The sequence below is a fragment of the Melanotaenia boesemani genome, chromosome 15, assembly GCF_017639745.1.
Source record: "Melanotaenia boesemani isolate fMelBoe1 chromosome 15, fMelBoe1.pri, whole genome shotgun sequence".
Taxonomy (NCBI): domain Eukaryota; kingdom Metazoa; phylum Chordata; class Actinopteri; order Atheriniformes; family Melanotaeniidae; genus Melanotaenia; species Melanotaenia boesemani.
The window spans coordinates 33727123-33745894 of NC_055696.1; the positions used below are offsets into that span (position 1 = coordinate 33727123).

The following is an 18772-nucleotide window of genomic DNA, read 5'->3' on the forward strand; positions in this document are numbered from 1 at the left end:
TGGTGTACAGCTTGATGTCATCCATGTAGAGGAGGGGACCGATGGTGGACCCATTCCTGAGTCGGTATCCATAGCCAGCCTTGGTGATTATTTGGCTGAGGGGGTTCAGACCTATGCAGAACAGCACAGGGGATGGGGGATCTCCTTGGTATATGTCACATTTGATGGACGCTTGTGCAACTGGCTTACAGTTGACCTCAAGGGTGGTCTTCCACTGCCTCATTGAGTTTCAAATGAAGGCTCTTAGAGTCCTGTTGATGTTATACATCTCCAACCATCCATGATCCATGTGTGTGACATTGAGTCATAGGCTTTCTTGTAATCAATCCAGGCAGTGCACAGATTGGTATTCCTGGTTCTGCAGTATACATATATATATATATATATATATATATATATATATATATATATATATGTGTGTGTGTGTGTGTGTGTGTGTGTGTGTGTGTGTCATTATGTCATTACGATCTCCCAGACCTTGGCTCCAAAACTTTTTCTCTAACTGGACCTCTTTAAATGTTATTAAACACCCCTGTGCTAGAGTAACATCTACACGGAGCACATGCTAAACTTACCACATAGCATGATTTCTTGAACATCCTTGTCATCAGACAGGTCATCTGCAATAATGTGGCTCAGATATGTGAGAGTGCAGTGGCAGACAGGTAGAAGTGAGGGAAGGCAGACAACCTGTCTTCTATCATGGTCTTGCTCTTTTTGGTGTTTATTTTACATCAGCCATCCCCATACTCTGCAAATTCTAGGAAGCTGCTGGAGACCAGCACTACATGGGCGAAAAATGACCAAATCATCTGTGTAGATAAGGTGATTGATTAGTGAGTCACCAACCCTACAACCTGTATCACATGCATTTAAAGTCAAAGACAATTCATCCACATACATATTACAAAGAAAAAGAGATAAAATTCCACCCTGGCGAACACCACTGGACACATGGAAGGGAATAGATGTCACGTTCCTCCATTTTACTCTCACTGTCTGATGCAAACACCAATAAACCACGACCCCAATTAAAACCCAGGAACCCTACTTTTAGTCAGTGTTAGAAATTAGATTTATATGATCATATGTTTTAGATGCATCAATGAAGCACATAAACGTTTAGGAGTTTTTACTATCATATATTCTTCTAAAATTTCCTTTTAAGCAACTATAAATAAATCAGTGCCATTCTTTCATCTAAAAGCAAACCGGTTGTCCGTACAGGACGTTCCTCTCCAGTCTCCTCAGTAGAACTGTCTCCAGCACTTTGGACGTACCACTGGCCAGAGCTGTAGTTATCTGAGCTCTTCAGCTTCCCCACTTTAACTTTGATAACTGGCACAACAGAGAGCAGAGTCAGGCAACACTCCATGAACTAAACATCCTGTGTAGCTCATCACCACCAGAGGGCGCTGTGATATCATCCAGACCACAGGCCTTATTATTTCCTACCTTCAGTATTGCTTCATGGACTTCAGCAGAAGTGACGTCATCATTAAACTACATTATCCACTACGAACTCATGACTTTTACAAAGTTTCAGCTCATAATACTGTTTCAGCCATAACTGTGAAATTCCATCTGTACTAGATTATAATTAATTATTAAAAGTTTTTATTTCTTTCAAGATTCAACAGATTTATTTGTCATTATACACAGTGCAGGACACAGGTACAACGAAATTGTTTCCAATACAACCTGTCCAAGAGTAGACAGCAACAACATGTAAACACAAACAGGATTAGGCAGACTGAGGCAGCAGCCACGGTGCGGCGCACCTATATTAGTATTAGATATAGATGGAAAAGATAACATGAGGCGAATAAGATGAGGCTAGAGCAAAAAAAGGTATCTCCACACTGGGCCCTTAGGCCCTTAGGCCCAGTGTGGAGATACAAAAAAAGTACATAAAAGTACAAATTCAGACATTCACAGCATAAGAAATACATGGCAGGGGGGAGAGGGGGTGAGGACGCAGCTGAACATGAGCGCATCCAGTCGACCCGCCGCACGGGACTGGAGGGAAGGGGGGAAGGATCGACCAAGGCAGTGAATCATCGGGGGAGGTGTGTCAGTAGTGTATTTGAGTGTGGTGCATGTGTGTGCAGTAAGTGAGCTTGTGAACTTTCTCCCAGTTCATTTTCTCCAGTCTCTGCCACCTGATGATAGTGGGGCGTCCTTGGGAGCTGATACAGGAAAAAGTCCCCCGCCCAAGAGGAGAGTGGGGGGGACTGAGCATCCATCAACATAACCTTCCAGGAGAACTTTATAGCCAGCCATCCAAGGCCAGTACAGGGAGCAGAATCAGATAACAGCCTTTGTTTTAGTTTCAGACCAGAGCTGTTTCATCTGCCTTGAGTCTCTCAGTGGTCCCACTGGCGACTCTAAATCATCCAAATTTATGGGTCAATTTCCATCCAGCCAAGCCGACAGCTTCTCCAAGTTGGTGTCCACCCCACGTACGAGCTCCAGAATCGCAACCAGCTTGCTATTCTGAGCTAGAATAGCCTCCAGTTTACGATTAATCTCCTGCAACGCCAAAGTCTGATTGTTCATAGCTCAACACACACCGGCACAGAAATCCGGCAGCTTGCCAGAGGCCGCCGACAGTGTCCAAATTTTGCGATATGCCAGGAAACCGTCCGCTTCAAACAGCAGAAACCCAGTTATCATCAATCCGAATGTATAGCTGTCTTCAGCGTCCTCGACAGACAAGATCGACAGGCACATGACTTTCCACACTCCCCAGGAATCCATCACATATCCAGCCGAAAACGTTCTGCCAGGACAAGCAGGCTCCCCTACACCTGTTTTCCGGTTAGAATAAATTTGGTCAATTGCATTTTGGGACCAGCTGATCAAATCCATGGTTCTAGATTTGGTTTCAGAAAGAAATGCAGAGAGTCTCTCAGAGATGACAGGACAAGTAGCAGGGCAGAGTGGGGAGGAGGGAGAGCGAAGAAAAGCGTCTGCCTTCGTTGAGAGCCGGAAGAGAATGTCCAGAAGTCATTAACATTAGTTTTTGCAGCTTCCTTGCCAGTGAATCTGACCTCATAGTATTTTTGTTTCTTTTAATACAATGAAGTGCATATTTAAATTAAGCATTAGAGCATTTTTTTATTTTCTAACAGAGGGCCATGTCTGCTTTTGCCCACCTCAGCCCATTTTTAAAAGCATTTCGGGCCTCTGCATGGAGCTCTTCCACATGATCCTTCCAACCTGGCTTAGCATAGCACCCTTTAGTCTGATGTTAACATAGGGGCCTGCTCCAGATACAGAGTGACTCCATGATAGCTCATACCGGGCACAAAATTTCTTAGTGCTGTACATTCTTACAGTTCAGATCCCGACAAAGTAAGGTATCTTTTGAGACCTTAAGATCTTTTCTTAGACCATTTTTACTAACACCATGAGAAAGAGTATATAGTCTGTAGTAGTCAGATCATAATAAATTATCATATTGGTGGAGTCATGAGCATCCACTGCACAGAAGCAGTGGTCCAGCCTGGAACTTCAGTGCCAGGCCTTGCTGGTATAAGTATAGCTCCTATTCTTACATTCGCATTCATGTCACCAACAACATAGCTGCAAATCCTGAATAAAAGACTTACATGCCAATCTACGGAGGTACTCATCCTCATCTGTCTAGACATTCAAAATGATTTTGAATGTCACAATGGAGCAAACATTCCTGGTTTCTACCTGGAAAGAGAATTTGAGGAAGTCTTTGCTCAGCGTGGAATCAGTGAGCTGATGAAGACTACAGTGGGGGTCAGAGAAGCTGCTGGATTAATTTTAATAAAGAATTCAGTTCTAACACATGTCAGCAGTTTGTGTGAGAAATGGATAAACAATTCATATGAGTACATAAGGAATACAACAGAGTATAAATCTGATCCAAGACCTGCTGTAGAAAACAAGTGTTACATGATAAAACGTAAAGGAACTCCTTCTGAAAGCCTTTACAGTCTGTACTGAGGGAACAGAAACCATGAAGTTCATTCCTACAGTCTTAGATTCTAGTCTGAGTTCATAATGACCAGGCATCTGATTGGTCCAGCTGGAGGAGGCCTTGGCAGATGATTTGGGTTAACTAAACCCTCCGTTCGTCTGCCAGGCAGCTGAACTCTTCACATGCAGCTCTCCTCTTCTACATGGCAGCAGGATGATGCAGGAGGTGAAGCAGTTTTCTTTGATGATATAACTTCCTGTACTGCTACTTCCTCCTCTGACTGCAGGATGATGGGAGGATCTGAAAGAGGGCTGCAGAAGAAATAAACTATAGTCATCGTTGTCATGGTAACGCCTCCTGCATAGCGCATTGAATCAGAGCATAACTGATAGCATAACATAACATAAGCATAACATAACTTTCTGAGTTAGCAGCTGACTTTAAAGACTGAACCAGAATGTTTGACCCGAGCCTCAAAATCAAGTTAGAATCTATTTTTACTCCAGGATCATGTCATCTGACCGCAGAACCAGCAGAACCAGCAGAACCAGCTGGACTGGTGGAACCTCTCTTCGACTTGACTTTGCTGACCAGCCCCTTACCCTCCAGTTAGAGGCAGTTAAGCAGATCCTGTGATCTGTTAATATAATCGAGGCTGCTGGCCGGGATGAGATCCAGGGTGCAAAGATTTTCAGACATTTTAACCTGACCCTGAACACACCACAGTGGCAGCATGCTCACAGGCCTCCACCATCATCCCGCCTACGTACAACTGTGTGAGAGATTTTGAGTGTTTTCTTTTTTTTTTTATGTAATTCTGTTTTGATGTCTGTATAGTCTTGTTTTATTTTATTTTTTAATATGCATGAATTGATATGTGCTTGATTTTTTTTAATCATGTATAGCACTTTGTGTCGCCTTCAGCATGAAAAGCGCTTTATAAATAAAGTTTGATTTGATTTACGTCATACCTGACTGCGTCCAGCGCAGTGCCAGTGTTTCCCTCTGTACTGATGTCACCAGCAGGAATGTTGTGGGAGTGGCTTGCCTCCACTAGCTCCTCCTCCAGTAGGTTGACTTTCTCTTCAGGTGGATTTCCTGCAATGAAAAAAGGGGAGCTGAGTTTGCTTTTAGTTTTCTTTTTGACAGCCAATCAGTGATGATGTGTGGAAGGAGTGTGTCACCCCGTCTGTCAGTCTGGTATTCAGCATTTCTGGATGAGCTCCATCTGGATTGAACAACAGCTGGACTGTCATCTTCCAGGAAGTTTTCAGTCAGCTGGATGTAATGCTGACACATAAATAAAACATTTATCTGACTCACAAATACATCTGAGTAAATGATCGTTCATCAGCTGTTGTTGTTTACCTGTTTGTAGGTGTCACTCATCATGTTGCCCACGGCGACAACCAGTGAGGAGAAGGATGGTCTGGACTGGGGTTCGTCTTTCCAGCACTGCTTCATCAGATCATACCTGAGAACATGAACAGAATTCAGCTGACTGCAGACTCCAAACCCTTAGACCCCCTCCCACAGACCGATTCTACCTAGGCTTCTAGACCAGTTCTAACTGGACCTCTAGATTGTTTCAACCTGGACTTCTGGACTGGTTGTAGCTGGACTTCTGGACCAGTTCTATCTGGACCTCTCAACCAATTCTATCTGTACTCTGCCCTGTATCCGATGCTGACAGCAGGGTTCTGATCGACCTTGTTGTTCTGAACAGGTTCTGGATAAAATCTGAGTGGAACAGGTTCTGTCATACATGTCATGTGGAGCGTTTTCTGGTCGGTCCAATCGGAGTCCGTTCTTTAGCGCAGAGGAGAAGACTTGGGTTAACGGGAAGTCCGAGTATGGACGGCCACCTGGAAAACAACAGATTATACTGTCTGTGTGTGAATGGATACTGGTCAGACTGGTCTGTGTGTGAATGTAAGCTGGTCATACTGGACTGTGTGCGGATGGATACTGGTCAGATTGGTCTGTGTGCGGATGGAAACTGGTCAGAATGGTCTGTGTGCGGATGGAAACTGGTCAGAATGGTTTGCGTGTGAATGTAAACTGGTCAGACTGGTCTGTGTGTGGATGGATACTGGTCAGAATGGTCTGTGTGTGGAAGGATACTGGTCAGAATGGTCTGTGTGTGAATGGATACTGGTCAGACTGGTCTGTGTGTGAAGGTAGACTGGTCAGACTGGTCTGTGTGCGGATGGATACTGGTCAGAATGGTCTGTGTGCGGATGGATCCTGGTCAGACTGGTCTGTGTGTGGACGGATACTGGTCAGATTGGTCTGTGTGTGGACGGATACTGGTCAGATTGGTCTGTGTGCGGATGGATACTGGTCAGAATGGTCTGTGTGTGAATGGATACTGGTCAGACTGGTCTGTGTGTGAAGGTAGACTGGTCAGACTGGTCTGTGTGCGGATGGATACTGGTCAGAATGGTCTGTTTGTGAATGTAAACTGATCAGACTGGTCTGTGTGCGGACGGATACTGGTCAGAATGGTCTGTGTGTGAATGGATACTGGTCAGACTGGTCTGTGTGTGAAGGTAAACTGGTCAGACTGGTCTGTGTGCGGATGGATACTGGTCAGACTGGTCTGTGTGTGAATGTAAGCTGGTCAGACTGGTCTGTGTGTGGATGGATACTGGTCAGATTGGTCTGTGTGCGGATGGATACTGGTCAGATTGGTCTGTGTGCGGATGGATCCTGGTCAGACTGGTCTGTGTGTGAAGGTAAACTGGTCAGACTGGTCTGTGTGCGGATGGATACTGGTCAGAATGGTCTGTTTGTGAATGTAAACTGATCAGACTGGTCTGTGTGCGGACGGATACTGGTCAGAATGGTCTGTGTGTGAATGGATACTGGTCAGACTGGTCTGTGTGTGAAGGTAAACTGGTCAGACTGGTCTGTGTGCGGATGGATACTGGTCAGACTGGTCTGTGTTTGAATGTAAACTGGTCAGAATGGTCTGTTTGCGGATGTAAACTGGTCAGAATGGTCTGTGTGTGAATGTAAACCGGTCAGACTGGTCTGTGTGTGAATGTGAACTGGTCAGATTGGTCTGTGTGCGGATGTAAACTGGTCAGACTGGTCTGTGTGAGAATGTAAACTGGTCAGACTGGTCTGTGTGTGAACGGATACTGGTCAGACTGGTCTGCGTGCGGATGGATACTGGTCAGACTGGTCTGTGTGCGGACGGATACTGGTCAGACTGGTCTGTGTGCGTATGGATACTGGTCAGAATGGTCTGTTTGTGAATGTAAACTGATCAGACTGGTCTGTGTGCGGACGGATACTGGTCAGAATGGTCTGTGTGTGAATGGATACTGGTCAGACTGGTCTGTGTGTGAAGGTAAACTGGTCAGACTGGTCTGTGTGCGGATGGATACTGGTCAGACTGGTCTGTGTTTGAATGTAAACTGGTCAGAATGGTCTGTTTGCGGATGCAAACTGGTCAGAATGGTTTGTGTGTGAATGTAAACTGGTCAGACAGGTCTGTGTGCGGATGTAAACTGGTCAGACTGGTCTGTGTGTGAATGTAAACTGGTCAGACTGGTCTGTGTGTGAATGGATACTGGTCAGACTGGTCTGTGTGTGAATGTAAGCTGGTCAGACTGGTCTGTGTGCGGATGGATACTGGTCAGATTGGTCTGTGTGCGGATGGATACTGGTCAGACTGGTCTGTGTGCGGATGTAAACTGGTCAGACTGGTCTGTGTGCGGATGGATACTGGTCAGACTGGTCTGTGTGTGAATGTAAACTGGTCAGACCGGTCTGTGTGCGGACGGATACTGGTCAGACTGGTCTGTGTGTGAATGTAAACTGGTCAGACTGGTCTGTGTGTGAATGTAAACTGGTCAGACTGGTCTGTGTGCGGATGGATACTGGTCAGACTGGTCTGTGTGTGGACGGATACTGGTCAGAATGGTCTGTGTGCGTATGGATACTGGTCAGACTGGTCTGTGTGCGGACGGATACTGGTCAGACTGGTCTGTGTGTAGATGGATACTGGTCAGACTGGTCCATGTGCGAATGTAAACTGGTCAGACTGGTCTGTGTGTGAATGTAAACTGGTCAGACTGGTCTGTGTGCGGATGGATACTGGTCAGACTGGTCTGTGTGTGAATGTAAACTGGTCAGACTGGTTGTGTGAGGATGTAAACTGGTCAGAATGGTCTGTGTGTGAATGGATACTGGTCAGAATGGTCTGTTTGTGAATGTAAACTGGTCAGACTGGTCTGTGTGCGGACGGATACTGGTCAGAATGGTCTGTGTGAGAATGTAAACTGGTCAGACTGGTCTGTGTGTGAATGGATACTGGTCAGACTGGTCTGCTTGCGGATGGATACTGGTCAGACTGGTCTGTGTGCGGACAGATACTGGTCAGACTGGTCTGTGTGTGAATGGATACTGGTCAGACTGGTCTGTTTGCGGATGGATACTGGTCAGACTGGTCTGTGTGCGGACGTAAACTGGTCAGACTGGTCTGTGTGTGAATGGATACTGGTCAGACTGGTCTGTGTGCGGATGGATACTGGTCAGACTGGTCTGTGTGCGGACGTAAACTGGTCAGACTGGTCTGTGTGTGAATGGATACTGGTCAGACTGGTCTGTGTGCGGACGGATACTGGTCAGAATGGTCTGTGTGTGAATGGATACTGGTCAGACTGGTCTGTTTGTGAATGTAAACTGATCAGACTGGTCTGTGTGCAGACGGATACTGGTCAGAATGGTCTGTCTGTGAATGGATACTGGTCAGACTGGTCTGTGTGTGAAGGTAAACTGGTCAGACTGGTCTGTGTGCGGATGGATACTGGTCAGAATGGTCTGTTTGTGAATGTAAACTGGTCAGACTGGTCTGTGTGCGGACGGATACTGGTCAGAATGGTCTGTGTGAGAATGTAAACTGGTCAGACTGGTCTGTGTGTGAATGGATACTGGTCAGACTGGTCTGCTTGCGGATGGATACTGGTCAGACTGGTCTGTGTGCGGACAGATACTGGTCAGACTGGTCTGTGTGTGAATGGATACTGGTCAGACTGGTCTGTTTGCGGATGGATACTGGTCAGACTGGTCTGTGTGCGGACGTAAACTGGTCAGACTGGTCTGTGTGTGAATGGATACTGGTCAGACTGGTCTGTGTGCGGATGGATACTGGTCAGACTGGTCTGTGTGCGGACGTAAACTGGTCAGACTGGTCTGTGTTTGAATGGATACTGGTCAGACTGGTCTGTGTGCGGACGGATACTGGTCAGAATGGTCTGTGTGTGAATGGATACTGGTCAGACTGGTCTGTTTGTGAATGTAAACTGATCAGACTGGTCTGTGTGCAGACGGATACTGGTCAGAATGGTCTGTCTGTGAATGGATACTGGTCAGACTGGTCTGTGTGTGAAGGTAAACTGGTCAGACTGGTCTGTGTGCGGATGGATACTGGTCAGACTGGTCTGTGTTTGAATGTAAACTGGTCAGAATGGTCTGTTTGCGGATGTAAACTGGTCAGAATGGTCTGTGTGTGAATGTAAACTGGTCAGACTGGTCTGTGTGCGGATGTAAACTGGTCAGACTGGTCTGTGTGTGAATGTAAACTGGTCAGACTGGTCTGTGTGTGAATGGATACTGGTCAGACTGGTCTGTGTGCGAATGTAAGCTGGTCAGACTGGTCTGTGTGCGGATGGATACTGGTCAGATTGGTCTGTGTGCGGATGGATACTGGTCAGACTGGTCTGTGTGCGGATGTAAACTGGTCAGACTGGTCTGTGTGTGAATGTAAACTGGTCAGACTGGTCTGTGTGCGGATGGATACTGGTCAGACTGGTCTGTGTCTGAATGTAAACTGGTCAGACTGGGCTGTGTGCGGACGGATACTGGTCAGACTGGTCTGTGTGTGAATGTAAACTGGTCAGACTGGTCTGTGTGTGAATGTAAACTGGTCAGACTGGTCTGTGTGCGGATGGATACTGGTCAGACTGGTCTGTGTGTGGACGGATACTGGTCAGACTGGTCTGTGTGCGGATGGATACTGGTCAGACTGGTCTGTGTGTGGACGGATACTGGTCAGAATGGTCTGTGTGCGTATGGATACTGGTCAGACTGGTCTGTTTGTGAATGTAAACTGATCAGACTGGTCTGTGTGCGGATGGATACTGGTCAGAATGGTCTGTGTGTGAATGGATACTGGTCAGACTGGTCTGTGTGTGAAGGTAAACTGGTCAGACTGGTCTGTGTGCGGATGGATACTGGTCAGACTGGTCTGTGTGAGAATGTAAACTGGTCAGACTGGTCTGTGTGTGAATGTAAACTGGTCAGACTGGTCTGTGTGTGGATGTAAACTGGTCAGACTGGTCTGTGTGAGAATGTAAACTGGTCAGACTGGTCTGTGTGCGAATGGACACTGGTCAGACTGGTCTGCGTGCGGATGGATACTGGTCAGACTGGTCTGTGTGCGGACGGATACTGGTCAGACTGGTCTGTGTGTGAATGGATACTGGTCAGACTGGTCTGTTTGCGGATGGATACTGGTCAGACTGGTCTGTGTGCGGACGTAAACTGGTCAGACTGGTCTGTGTGTGAATGGATACTGGTCAGACTGGTCTGTGTGTGGATGGATACTGGTCAGATTGGTCTGTGTGCGGATGGATACTGGTCAGAATGGTCTGTGTGTGAATGGATACTGGTCAGACTGGTCTGTGTGTGAAGGTAAACTGGTCAGACTGGTCTGTGTGCGGATGGATACTGGTCAGAATGGTCTGTTTGTGAATGTAAACTGATCAGACTGGTCTGTGTGCGGACGGATACTGGTCAGAATGGTCTGTGTGTGAATGGATACTGGTCAGACTGGTCTGTGTGTGAAGGTAAACTGGTCAGACTGGTCTGTGTGCGGATGGATACTGGTCAGAATGGTCTGTGTGTGAATGTAAACTGGTCAGACTGGTCTGTGTGTGAATGTAAACTGGTCAGACTGGTCTGTGTGAGAATGTAAACTGGTCAGACTGGTCTGTGTGTGAATGGATACTGGTCAGACTGGTCTGCTTGCGGATGGATACTGGTCAGACTGGTCTGTGTGCGGACGGATACTGGTCAGACTGGTCTGTGTGTGAATGGATACTGATCAGACTGGTCTGTTTGCGGATGGATACTGGTCAGACTGGTCTGTGTGCGGACGTAAACTGGTCAGACTGGTCTGTGTGTGAATGGATACTGGTCAGACTGGCCTGTGTGCGGATGGATACTGGTCAGACTGGTCTGTGTGCGGACGTAAACTGGTCAGACTGGTCTGTGTGTGAATGGATACTGGTCAGACCGGTCTGTGTGCGGACGGATACTGGTCAGAATGGTCTGTGTGTGAATGGATACTGGTCAGACTGGTCTGTTTGTGAATGTAAACTGATCAGACTGGTCTGTGTGCAGACGGATACTGGTCAGAATGGTCTGTGTGTGAATGGATACTGGTCAGACTGGTCTGTGTGTGAAGGTCAACTGGTCAGACTGGTCTGTGTGCGGATGGATACTGGTCAGACTGGTCTGTGTTTGAATGTAAACTGGTCAGAATGGTCTGTTTGCGGATGTAAACTGGTCAGAATGGTCTGTGTGTGAATGTAAACTGGTCAGACTGGTCTGTGTGCGGATGTAAACTGGTCAGACTGGTCTGTGTGTGAATGTAAACTGGTCAGACTGGTCTGTGTGTGAATGGATACTGGTCAGACTGGTCTGTGTGCGAATGTAAGCTGGTCAGACTGGTCTGTGTGCGGATGGATACTGGTCAGATTGGTCTGTGTGCGGATGGATACTGGTCAGACTGGTCTGTGTGCGGATGTAAACTGGTCAGACTGGTCTGTGTGTGAATGTAAACTGGTCAGACTGGTCTGTGTGCGGATGGATACTGGTCAGACTGGTCTGTGTGTGGACGGATACTGGTCAGACTGGTCTGTGTGCGGATGGATACTGGTCAGACTGGTCTGTGTGTGGACGGATACTGGTCAGAATGGTCTGTGTTTGAATGTAAACTGGTCAGAATGGTCTGTTTGCGGATGTAAACTGGTCAGAATGGTCTGTGTGTGAATGTAAACTGGTCAGACTGGTCTGTGTGCGGATGTAAACTGGTCAGACTGGTCTGTGTGTGAATGTAAACTGGTCAGACTGGTCTGTGTGTGAATGGATACTGGTCAGACTGGTCTGTGTGCGAATGTAAGCTGGTCAGACTGGTCTGTGTGCGGACGGATACTGGTCAGACTGGTCTGTGTGTGAATGTAAACTAGTCTGTGTGTGAATGTAAACTGGTCAGACTGGTCTGTGTGCGGATGGATACTGGTCAGACTGGTCTGTGTGTGGACGGATACTGGTCAGAATGTTCTGTGTGCGTATGGGTACTGGTCAGACTGGTCTGTGTGTGGACGGATACTGGTCAGACTGGTCTGTGTGTGGATGGATACTGGTCAGACTGGTCCATGTGCGAATGTAAACTGGTCAGACTGGTCTGTGTGTGAATGTAAACTGGTCAGACTGGTCTGTGTGCGGATGGATACTGGTCAGACTGGTCTGTGTGTGAATGTAAACTGGTCAGACTGGTTGTGTGCGGATGTAAACTGGTCAGAATGGTCTGTGTGTGAATGGATACTGGTCAGAATGGTCTGTTTGTGAATGTAAACTGGTCAGACTAGTCTGTGTGCGGACGGATACTGGTCAGAATGGTCTGTGTGCGTATGGATACTGGTCAGACTGGTCTGTGTGTGGACGGATACTGGTCAGACTGGTCTGTGTGCGGATGGATACTGGTCAGACTGGTCTGTGTGTGAATGTAAACTGGTCAGACTGGTCTGTGTGCGGATGTAAACTGGTCAGACTGGTCTGTGTGTGAATGTAAACTGGTCAGACTGGTCTGTGTGCGGATGGATACTGGTCAGACTGGTCTGTGTGTGGACGGATACTGGTCAGACTGGTCTGTGTGCGGATGGATACTGGTCAGACTGGTCTGTGTGTGGACGGATACTGGTCAGAATGGTCTGTGTTTGAATGTAAACTGGTCAGAATGGTCTGTTTGCGGATGTAAACTGGTCAGAATGGTCTGTGTGTGAATGTAAACTGGTCAGACTGGTCTGTGTGCGGATGTAAACTGGTCAGACTGGTCTGTGTGTGAATGTAAACTGGTCAGACTGGTCTGTGTGTGAATGGATACTGGTCAGACTGGTCTGTGTGCGAATGTAAGCTGGTCAGACTGGTCTGTGTGCGGACGGATACTGGTCAGACTGGTCTGTGTGTGAATGTAAACTAGTCTGTGTGTGAATGTAAACTGGTCAGACTGGTCTGTGTGCGGATGGATACTGGTCAGACTGGTCTGTGTGTGGACGGATACTGGTCAGAATGTTCTGTGTGCGTATGGGTACTGGTCAGACTGGTCTGTGTGTGGACGGATACTGGTCAGACTGGTCTGTGTGTGGATGGATACTGGTCAGACTGGTCCATGTGCGAATGTAAACTGGTCAGACTGGTCTGTGTGTGAATGTAAACTGGTCAGACTGGTCTGTGTGCGGATGGATACTGGTCAGACTGGTCTGTGTGTGAATGTAAACTGGTCAGACTGGTTGTGTGCGGATGTAAACTGGTCAGAATGGTCTGTGTGTGAATGGATACTGGTCAGAATGGTCTGTTTGTGAATGTAAACTGGTCAGACTAGTCTGTGTGCGGACGGATACTGGTCAGAATGGTCTGTGTGCGTATGGATACTGGTCAGACTGGTCTGTGTGTGGACGGATACTGGTCAGACTGGTCTGTGTGCGGATGGATACTGGTCAGACTGGTCTGTGTGTGAATGTAAACTGGTCAGACTGGTCTGTGTGCGGATGGATACTGGTCAGACTGGTCTGTGTGTGGACGGATACTGGTCAGAATGGTCTGTGTGCGTATGGATACTGGTGAGACTGGTCTGTGTGTGGACGGATACTGGTCAGACTGGTCTGTGTGTGGATGGATACTGGTCAGACTGGTCCATGTGTGAATGTAAACTGGTCAGACTGGTCTGTTTGTGAATGTAAACTGGTCAGACTGGTCTGTGTGCGGACGGATACTGGTCAGATTGGTCTGTTTGCGGATGCATACTGGTCAGATTGGTCTGTGTGTGGATGGATACTGGTCAGACTGGTCCATGTGCGAATGTAAACTGGTCAGACTGGTCTGTGTGTGAAGGTAAACTGGTCAGACTGGTCTGTGTGCAGATGGATACTGGTCAGACTGGTCTGTGTATGAATGTAAACTGGTCGGACTGGTCTGTGTGAAGATGGTCAGACCCAGTGAGAAGATCTCCCAAAGGAGGACTCCAAAGGACCAGACATCACTCTGAAAGCTGTAGATGTTCTGGAAGATACTTTCTGGAGACATCCACTTCAGTGGAAGAAAGCTCTGCAACCAGATCAGCAGCACAGGTGAACACTTTGTGTAGTGATGTAACAGAAGGTGTTGTAATGTCACAGGATGTGTGACTTGTGTTTTTATCTCAGTGTGCTGACGAACATTTCCTCTGACAATGTAATCCTGGTGCTTCAGCAGGTCTCTTGCCAAACCAAAGTCACAGACCTTCACCAGCTTCCCGTCACAGATCAGGACGTTCCTCGCTGCCAGGTCTCTGTGGACACACTGGAGGGCATTCAACACAGGAGTCACATCAACATGGCAGACACCCAACAGACCTCTGTCCACATATTCCTTTAGCTAACAGATGGGATGGATTCATGAACAAAATTGTTTCAATCAGAGAGAAAATCCATGACTGTTCATGAAGATTTTCTCCTAATTAACCCTTAAGAATTAAATAATTGATTTGATAATCCTTTCACACACACATAGAACTTTCTGCTCACTGGTTGATCTTTGGCTGCTCCTGATTGGACATTACCGTCAATCTAAGCTCTCTGATTGGTGGAAAGTCTGACAGGAAGTGGCTTCATCATCATGTCCAGGTCTAAAGAGAGGTCTCTTAGCAACATAGTAGTGATAGTGATGTTTTTATGATGAAATATGATAAATAATGCTGTTATCATGGATCATTGTGGATTTACCAGATAGAGTCTCTGAATAAAACTACATTTAGTGGCTGGATTGTAAACCTCCTGGACGGGATAGAAATGCCGAGAAAACTTCAGTAGATCAACTAAAGGGTAGCTATCCATCACAGTTTACCCCACAGAGCTACACACCACCACTCCTGAGACATTGTTCTAGTGGAGTTTAACTTCTATACTTCGTCTCAGCTTTACTGGTCAGATCACTAAGATGTAAGTGATGCATGAGCAAACCTTTCTGAAGGAGAGGAATTCCATGGCTTGAGAAATCTGGAAGGAGAAGCTGATTAGGTCATTGTGGGTGAGAAGAGGTGAGTCATTGAGGAGGAGTGATGACGCCTCCTGCTGGTCTGAAGGAGAAAGTTTCTGGTATCAGATGTGTTAGCCTGGTCCTACCAGAAGGGTTTAAAGTACCAAGTAGTCTCACAATTTAGGCTTCTGAACATAAATGATTAATACAAGTCTGAAAGATCATATTTGTTCCATCAGAAACGACTTCCTGTTTGTGTTGAAGTGGTCACATGACCACAGAACAGTAACAGGTGTATTACCTGCTGGTATGTGTGCTGTCTCATACACGGCGGGCTTGATGGCGGCATGGCTGAGCTCCTTCATAGCAACGTACTGAACACTCTCCTCTTTGTTCATGTCCATGTAGCCGCCATCACTGTCACTGTGGGCGAGAGGCAGTCAGTGCAGAGAGAGAGAGAGAGAGAGAGAGAGAGAGAGAGAGAGCGAGAGAGATGGGGGGACTGTACCTCTTGGTGGGTGTGTAACCCTGGAGCAAGGTGTGTCTGTTCTTCTGCAGGTAGGTCAGGAGGTCTCCATGACGACAGAACTCTGTGATCAGATAAACCGGACCTGGACAGATGGGAAAACACGAATCAAATCATTCCAGGATTCAGAATGATTTCTCAACAGATCCTTCTGATGGTGGAAAGTGATTTCTCTTCTTGAGAAAAGTCATTTTCAGGTGAATTCGTGATGTTTTCTACAGTCTATTGTTGGGATTTTAAAGCCTAAAACTAAAGAAAAGTATATTTAATGAAAAGTAAAAACTAAACGATTAATCTGATATCCTGGGGGTATTAATATTCAGACTCTGCACCAGCCACCTGCCTGGTGGGCATCAACTGCAACTACAGACTTCACTTCATAATATCTGAAACTAGTCTGTAGTTTATAATAACTTCCAAAACAAGCTGCAGCCTCCACCTTCTGTAGAAGAACTGTTCATGTTACGTGGCATTTGGAGAAAATGGCATTAATAACAGTTTGTAGTCTGCTTTTTGTAAAGAGAATTTCACTGAAACCGCAGTACTTCCAGCAACGTTATGATGTCAGGATTCTGGAAAATCCTCAGTCCTGGTTCTTTTAGACTTGTCCTAAAAACAGACTAATTGATCTGGTTGGACTTCCTGGACCTGTCCTGAACCGGTTTTCTTCAAAGACTTTGTAGTGTTTTCCAAACCAGCTCATGTCTGAGTCTACAGAGATGTCATATGGAATTCCTCAGGACAAGATCAGGATCGGACCAGGACTGGATCAGGACTGGATAAGTACTGATCACTGAGGACGACGACGTGAACTACAGAGGACTAACTAACGCAAAACTGGTGTCAGCAAAACCACCTCCTGATCAATGCAGTAAAACCAAGGAGAAGGTGGTAGATTTTCACAGATGCCGGTCTGCTGTCCCCTTACTGGTGAGCATCCAGGGAACGGATATAGAGAGAGGACTCTTGTAAGTACCTAGGTGTTCACCTAGACCATAAACTGGACTGGACTCAAACACGGACCACTGTACAGGAAGAGTCAGAGCAGTTCTATCTTCTGAGGAGATGGTGATCTTTTGGAGTGAAGGGGGGCTCCTGAGGACCTTCTCTGACTGTGGTGGATCAACCATCCTGTACGGTGTGGTCTGCTGAAGCAGCGGCATCACAGAGAGGGAGAAGAAGAAGCTGGACTAAGCCATTAGGAAGTCCAGCTCTGTCCTGGGCTGGTCTCTGGACACCATGTTGGACCATGAGTCCCCCCTGCTGGACCTCTGTCTGCTCTGGAAACAGCTTCAGGTCCATCCTCGCAGGTTTTTCCTCCTGCTGCTGTCACACTTTACAATGAACACATGAAACTGTATTTAAATGCTTACATACATGTTTATGTAAGTGTTTATATCCTGTACATACTCACCCTACAGACCAGATACTGTACATATTATTACTTATCTGTGTTCTTGTTTAAAATCACATGTGTGCTTCTGCTTCCTGCATCTGTACTGTTGGAACAAAGCAGTTTCCCCACTGAGGGACTAATAAAGGTTTTATTGTTCTTATAAATCAGGACTGAGTCTGGGTTTCTGTAGGTACCTCCTCTTGTGCAGGCTCCCAGCAGGTTGACGATGTTCAGGTGAGGACCAAGATGAACCAAAACCTTAAGCTCCGACATCAGAGACTGAACTGCATCAGTTCTTGCTGGACAGAGACAGAGGTAGGTTTTCAGTGTGATTCAGCTCTGAAAGACGGACATGTGGACAGACAGAAACCTACTTTTCACCATCTTCACGGCCACTTTGGTTGTAGACTTGGGGCCAGTTAGACAAGAGACGGTTGCCTCGACGACACGCCCGAATCCACCAGAACCCAAAACCTGACCTGGACACATGGACAACCGAGACAGACAGGTCAACGATTCCAGCATCAGCTTAATGGAAGGAGCTTAGAGATACCCAGTACATTTCCCAGCTGCTGGCCCTAGACTGGGTGGCTATTCTGGGGCGGGGTGGGTGGGGATTCTGGGCTCTGGTGCTTGGGGGTGGCCCCCTCTCTTGGGGGTGGAGGGGCCAGGTTGGTCCGGGGGGTCTGGGCCTGCCCATTGTGCTGCTACGTGGTGGGTTGGTGCATGCCCTGGTGTCTGGTTGTCGCCCCAGAACCCAGGATATGGCCTGGGGGTGTAGGGGTATGAAGGGGGGCTGAGTGGGGATCGGGGGATTATAGAGGGAGGTGCTGGGTTGTGTTTAGGGGTGAGACTGGGAGGTTTGTGTTTGCATGTGTGTTTATGTTGTCTGTCTGTGTGTGTGCATGTGTGTGTCTGTATTCCTGGTCCTGGGGGACAGCTGCTCCTGGCCTGTCCTGCCCTGGGGGGCCTTCCGTGGAACAGAGGTGCCTACTGCTGCCAGCGGTTAATCCTCTGGAGGAAGTTCACTTCCCTCTGAACTGAAATCTCCGGAATGGCATAGAATTGGGTAGGGACGATAGGAACATGTCCAGTACCAATATCCAGCAATTCCCTGGTTGTCCCTACCGCTTTCCGTGGCACAGAACAGCTGAGAGTTTCTGCACTCTCTCAGCAGCAGTGCCGCTTTAAGACCCGCCTCATAAACAGCTTAAATCAAATCAAACCAAATTTTATTTATAGAGCACTTTAAATGCACAAAGCAACACAAAGTGCTGTACATAATAAAAGCAAATTATGCATATTAAAAACAAAATGTAAAAGCCTTCACACATCAAAGAATAAGACAAAGAATAAAAAGGCACAATCGCACACAAACTCACACACATACAAACACAGAACATGAACCCTTCCCCCACCCACTCAAACCCCATTCTGCACCAACGTGAGCTCCCATCACTAATAACTGTTTCTGAACTGAAAGTAAGTGTGAAAATAATAATAGAATGAAAACATCTGTCTGAAGCTGCTGTGAGGAAACGGGATCTTGGGGATGACCACAGAGGGCGCCACCACAGGATCCAGG

General features: G+C 47.0%; 1 protein-coding gene across 4 annotated transcripts in view; it reads right to left on the bottom strand.

Annotated features, from left to right (window-relative positions):
* Nucleotides 1–1600: 1600 nt before the first annotated feature.
* The window catches only part of LOC121653947 (platelet-derived growth factor receptor beta-like), a 44413-nt gene continuing 27241 nt past the window's right edge, over nucleotides 1601–18772 (bottom strand). For all 4 annotated transcript variants that reach the window (XM_042007745.1, XM_042007742.1, XM_042007747.1 and 1 more), the window contains 12 exons: nucleotides 17562–17666; nucleotides 17382–17486; nucleotides 15774–15876; nucleotides 15567–15688; nucleotides 15250–15365; nucleotides 14468–14590; nucleotides 14245–14356; nucleotides 5721–5820; nucleotides 5324–5429; nucleotides 5140–5245; nucleotides 4927–5053; nucleotides 1601–4266 (listed from right to left, as the gene is read on the bottom strand). In XM_042007745.1, coding sequence (XP_041863679.1) covers nucleotides 4134–4266; nucleotides 4927–5053; nucleotides 5140–5245; nucleotides 5324–5429; nucleotides 5721–5820; nucleotides 14245–14356; nucleotides 14468–14590; nucleotides 15250–15365; nucleotides 15567–15688; nucleotides 15774–15876; nucleotides 17382–17486; nucleotides 17562–17666 — 1358 coding nt within the window. In that variant the 3' untranslated portion in view covers nucleotides 1601–4133. The remainder of the gene's footprint in view (nucleotides 4267–4926; nucleotides 5054–5139; nucleotides 5246–5323; nucleotides 5430–5720; nucleotides 5821–14244; nucleotides 14357–14467; nucleotides 14591–15249; nucleotides 15366–15566; nucleotides 15689–15773; nucleotides 15877–17381; nucleotides 17487–17561; nucleotides 17667–18772) is intronic.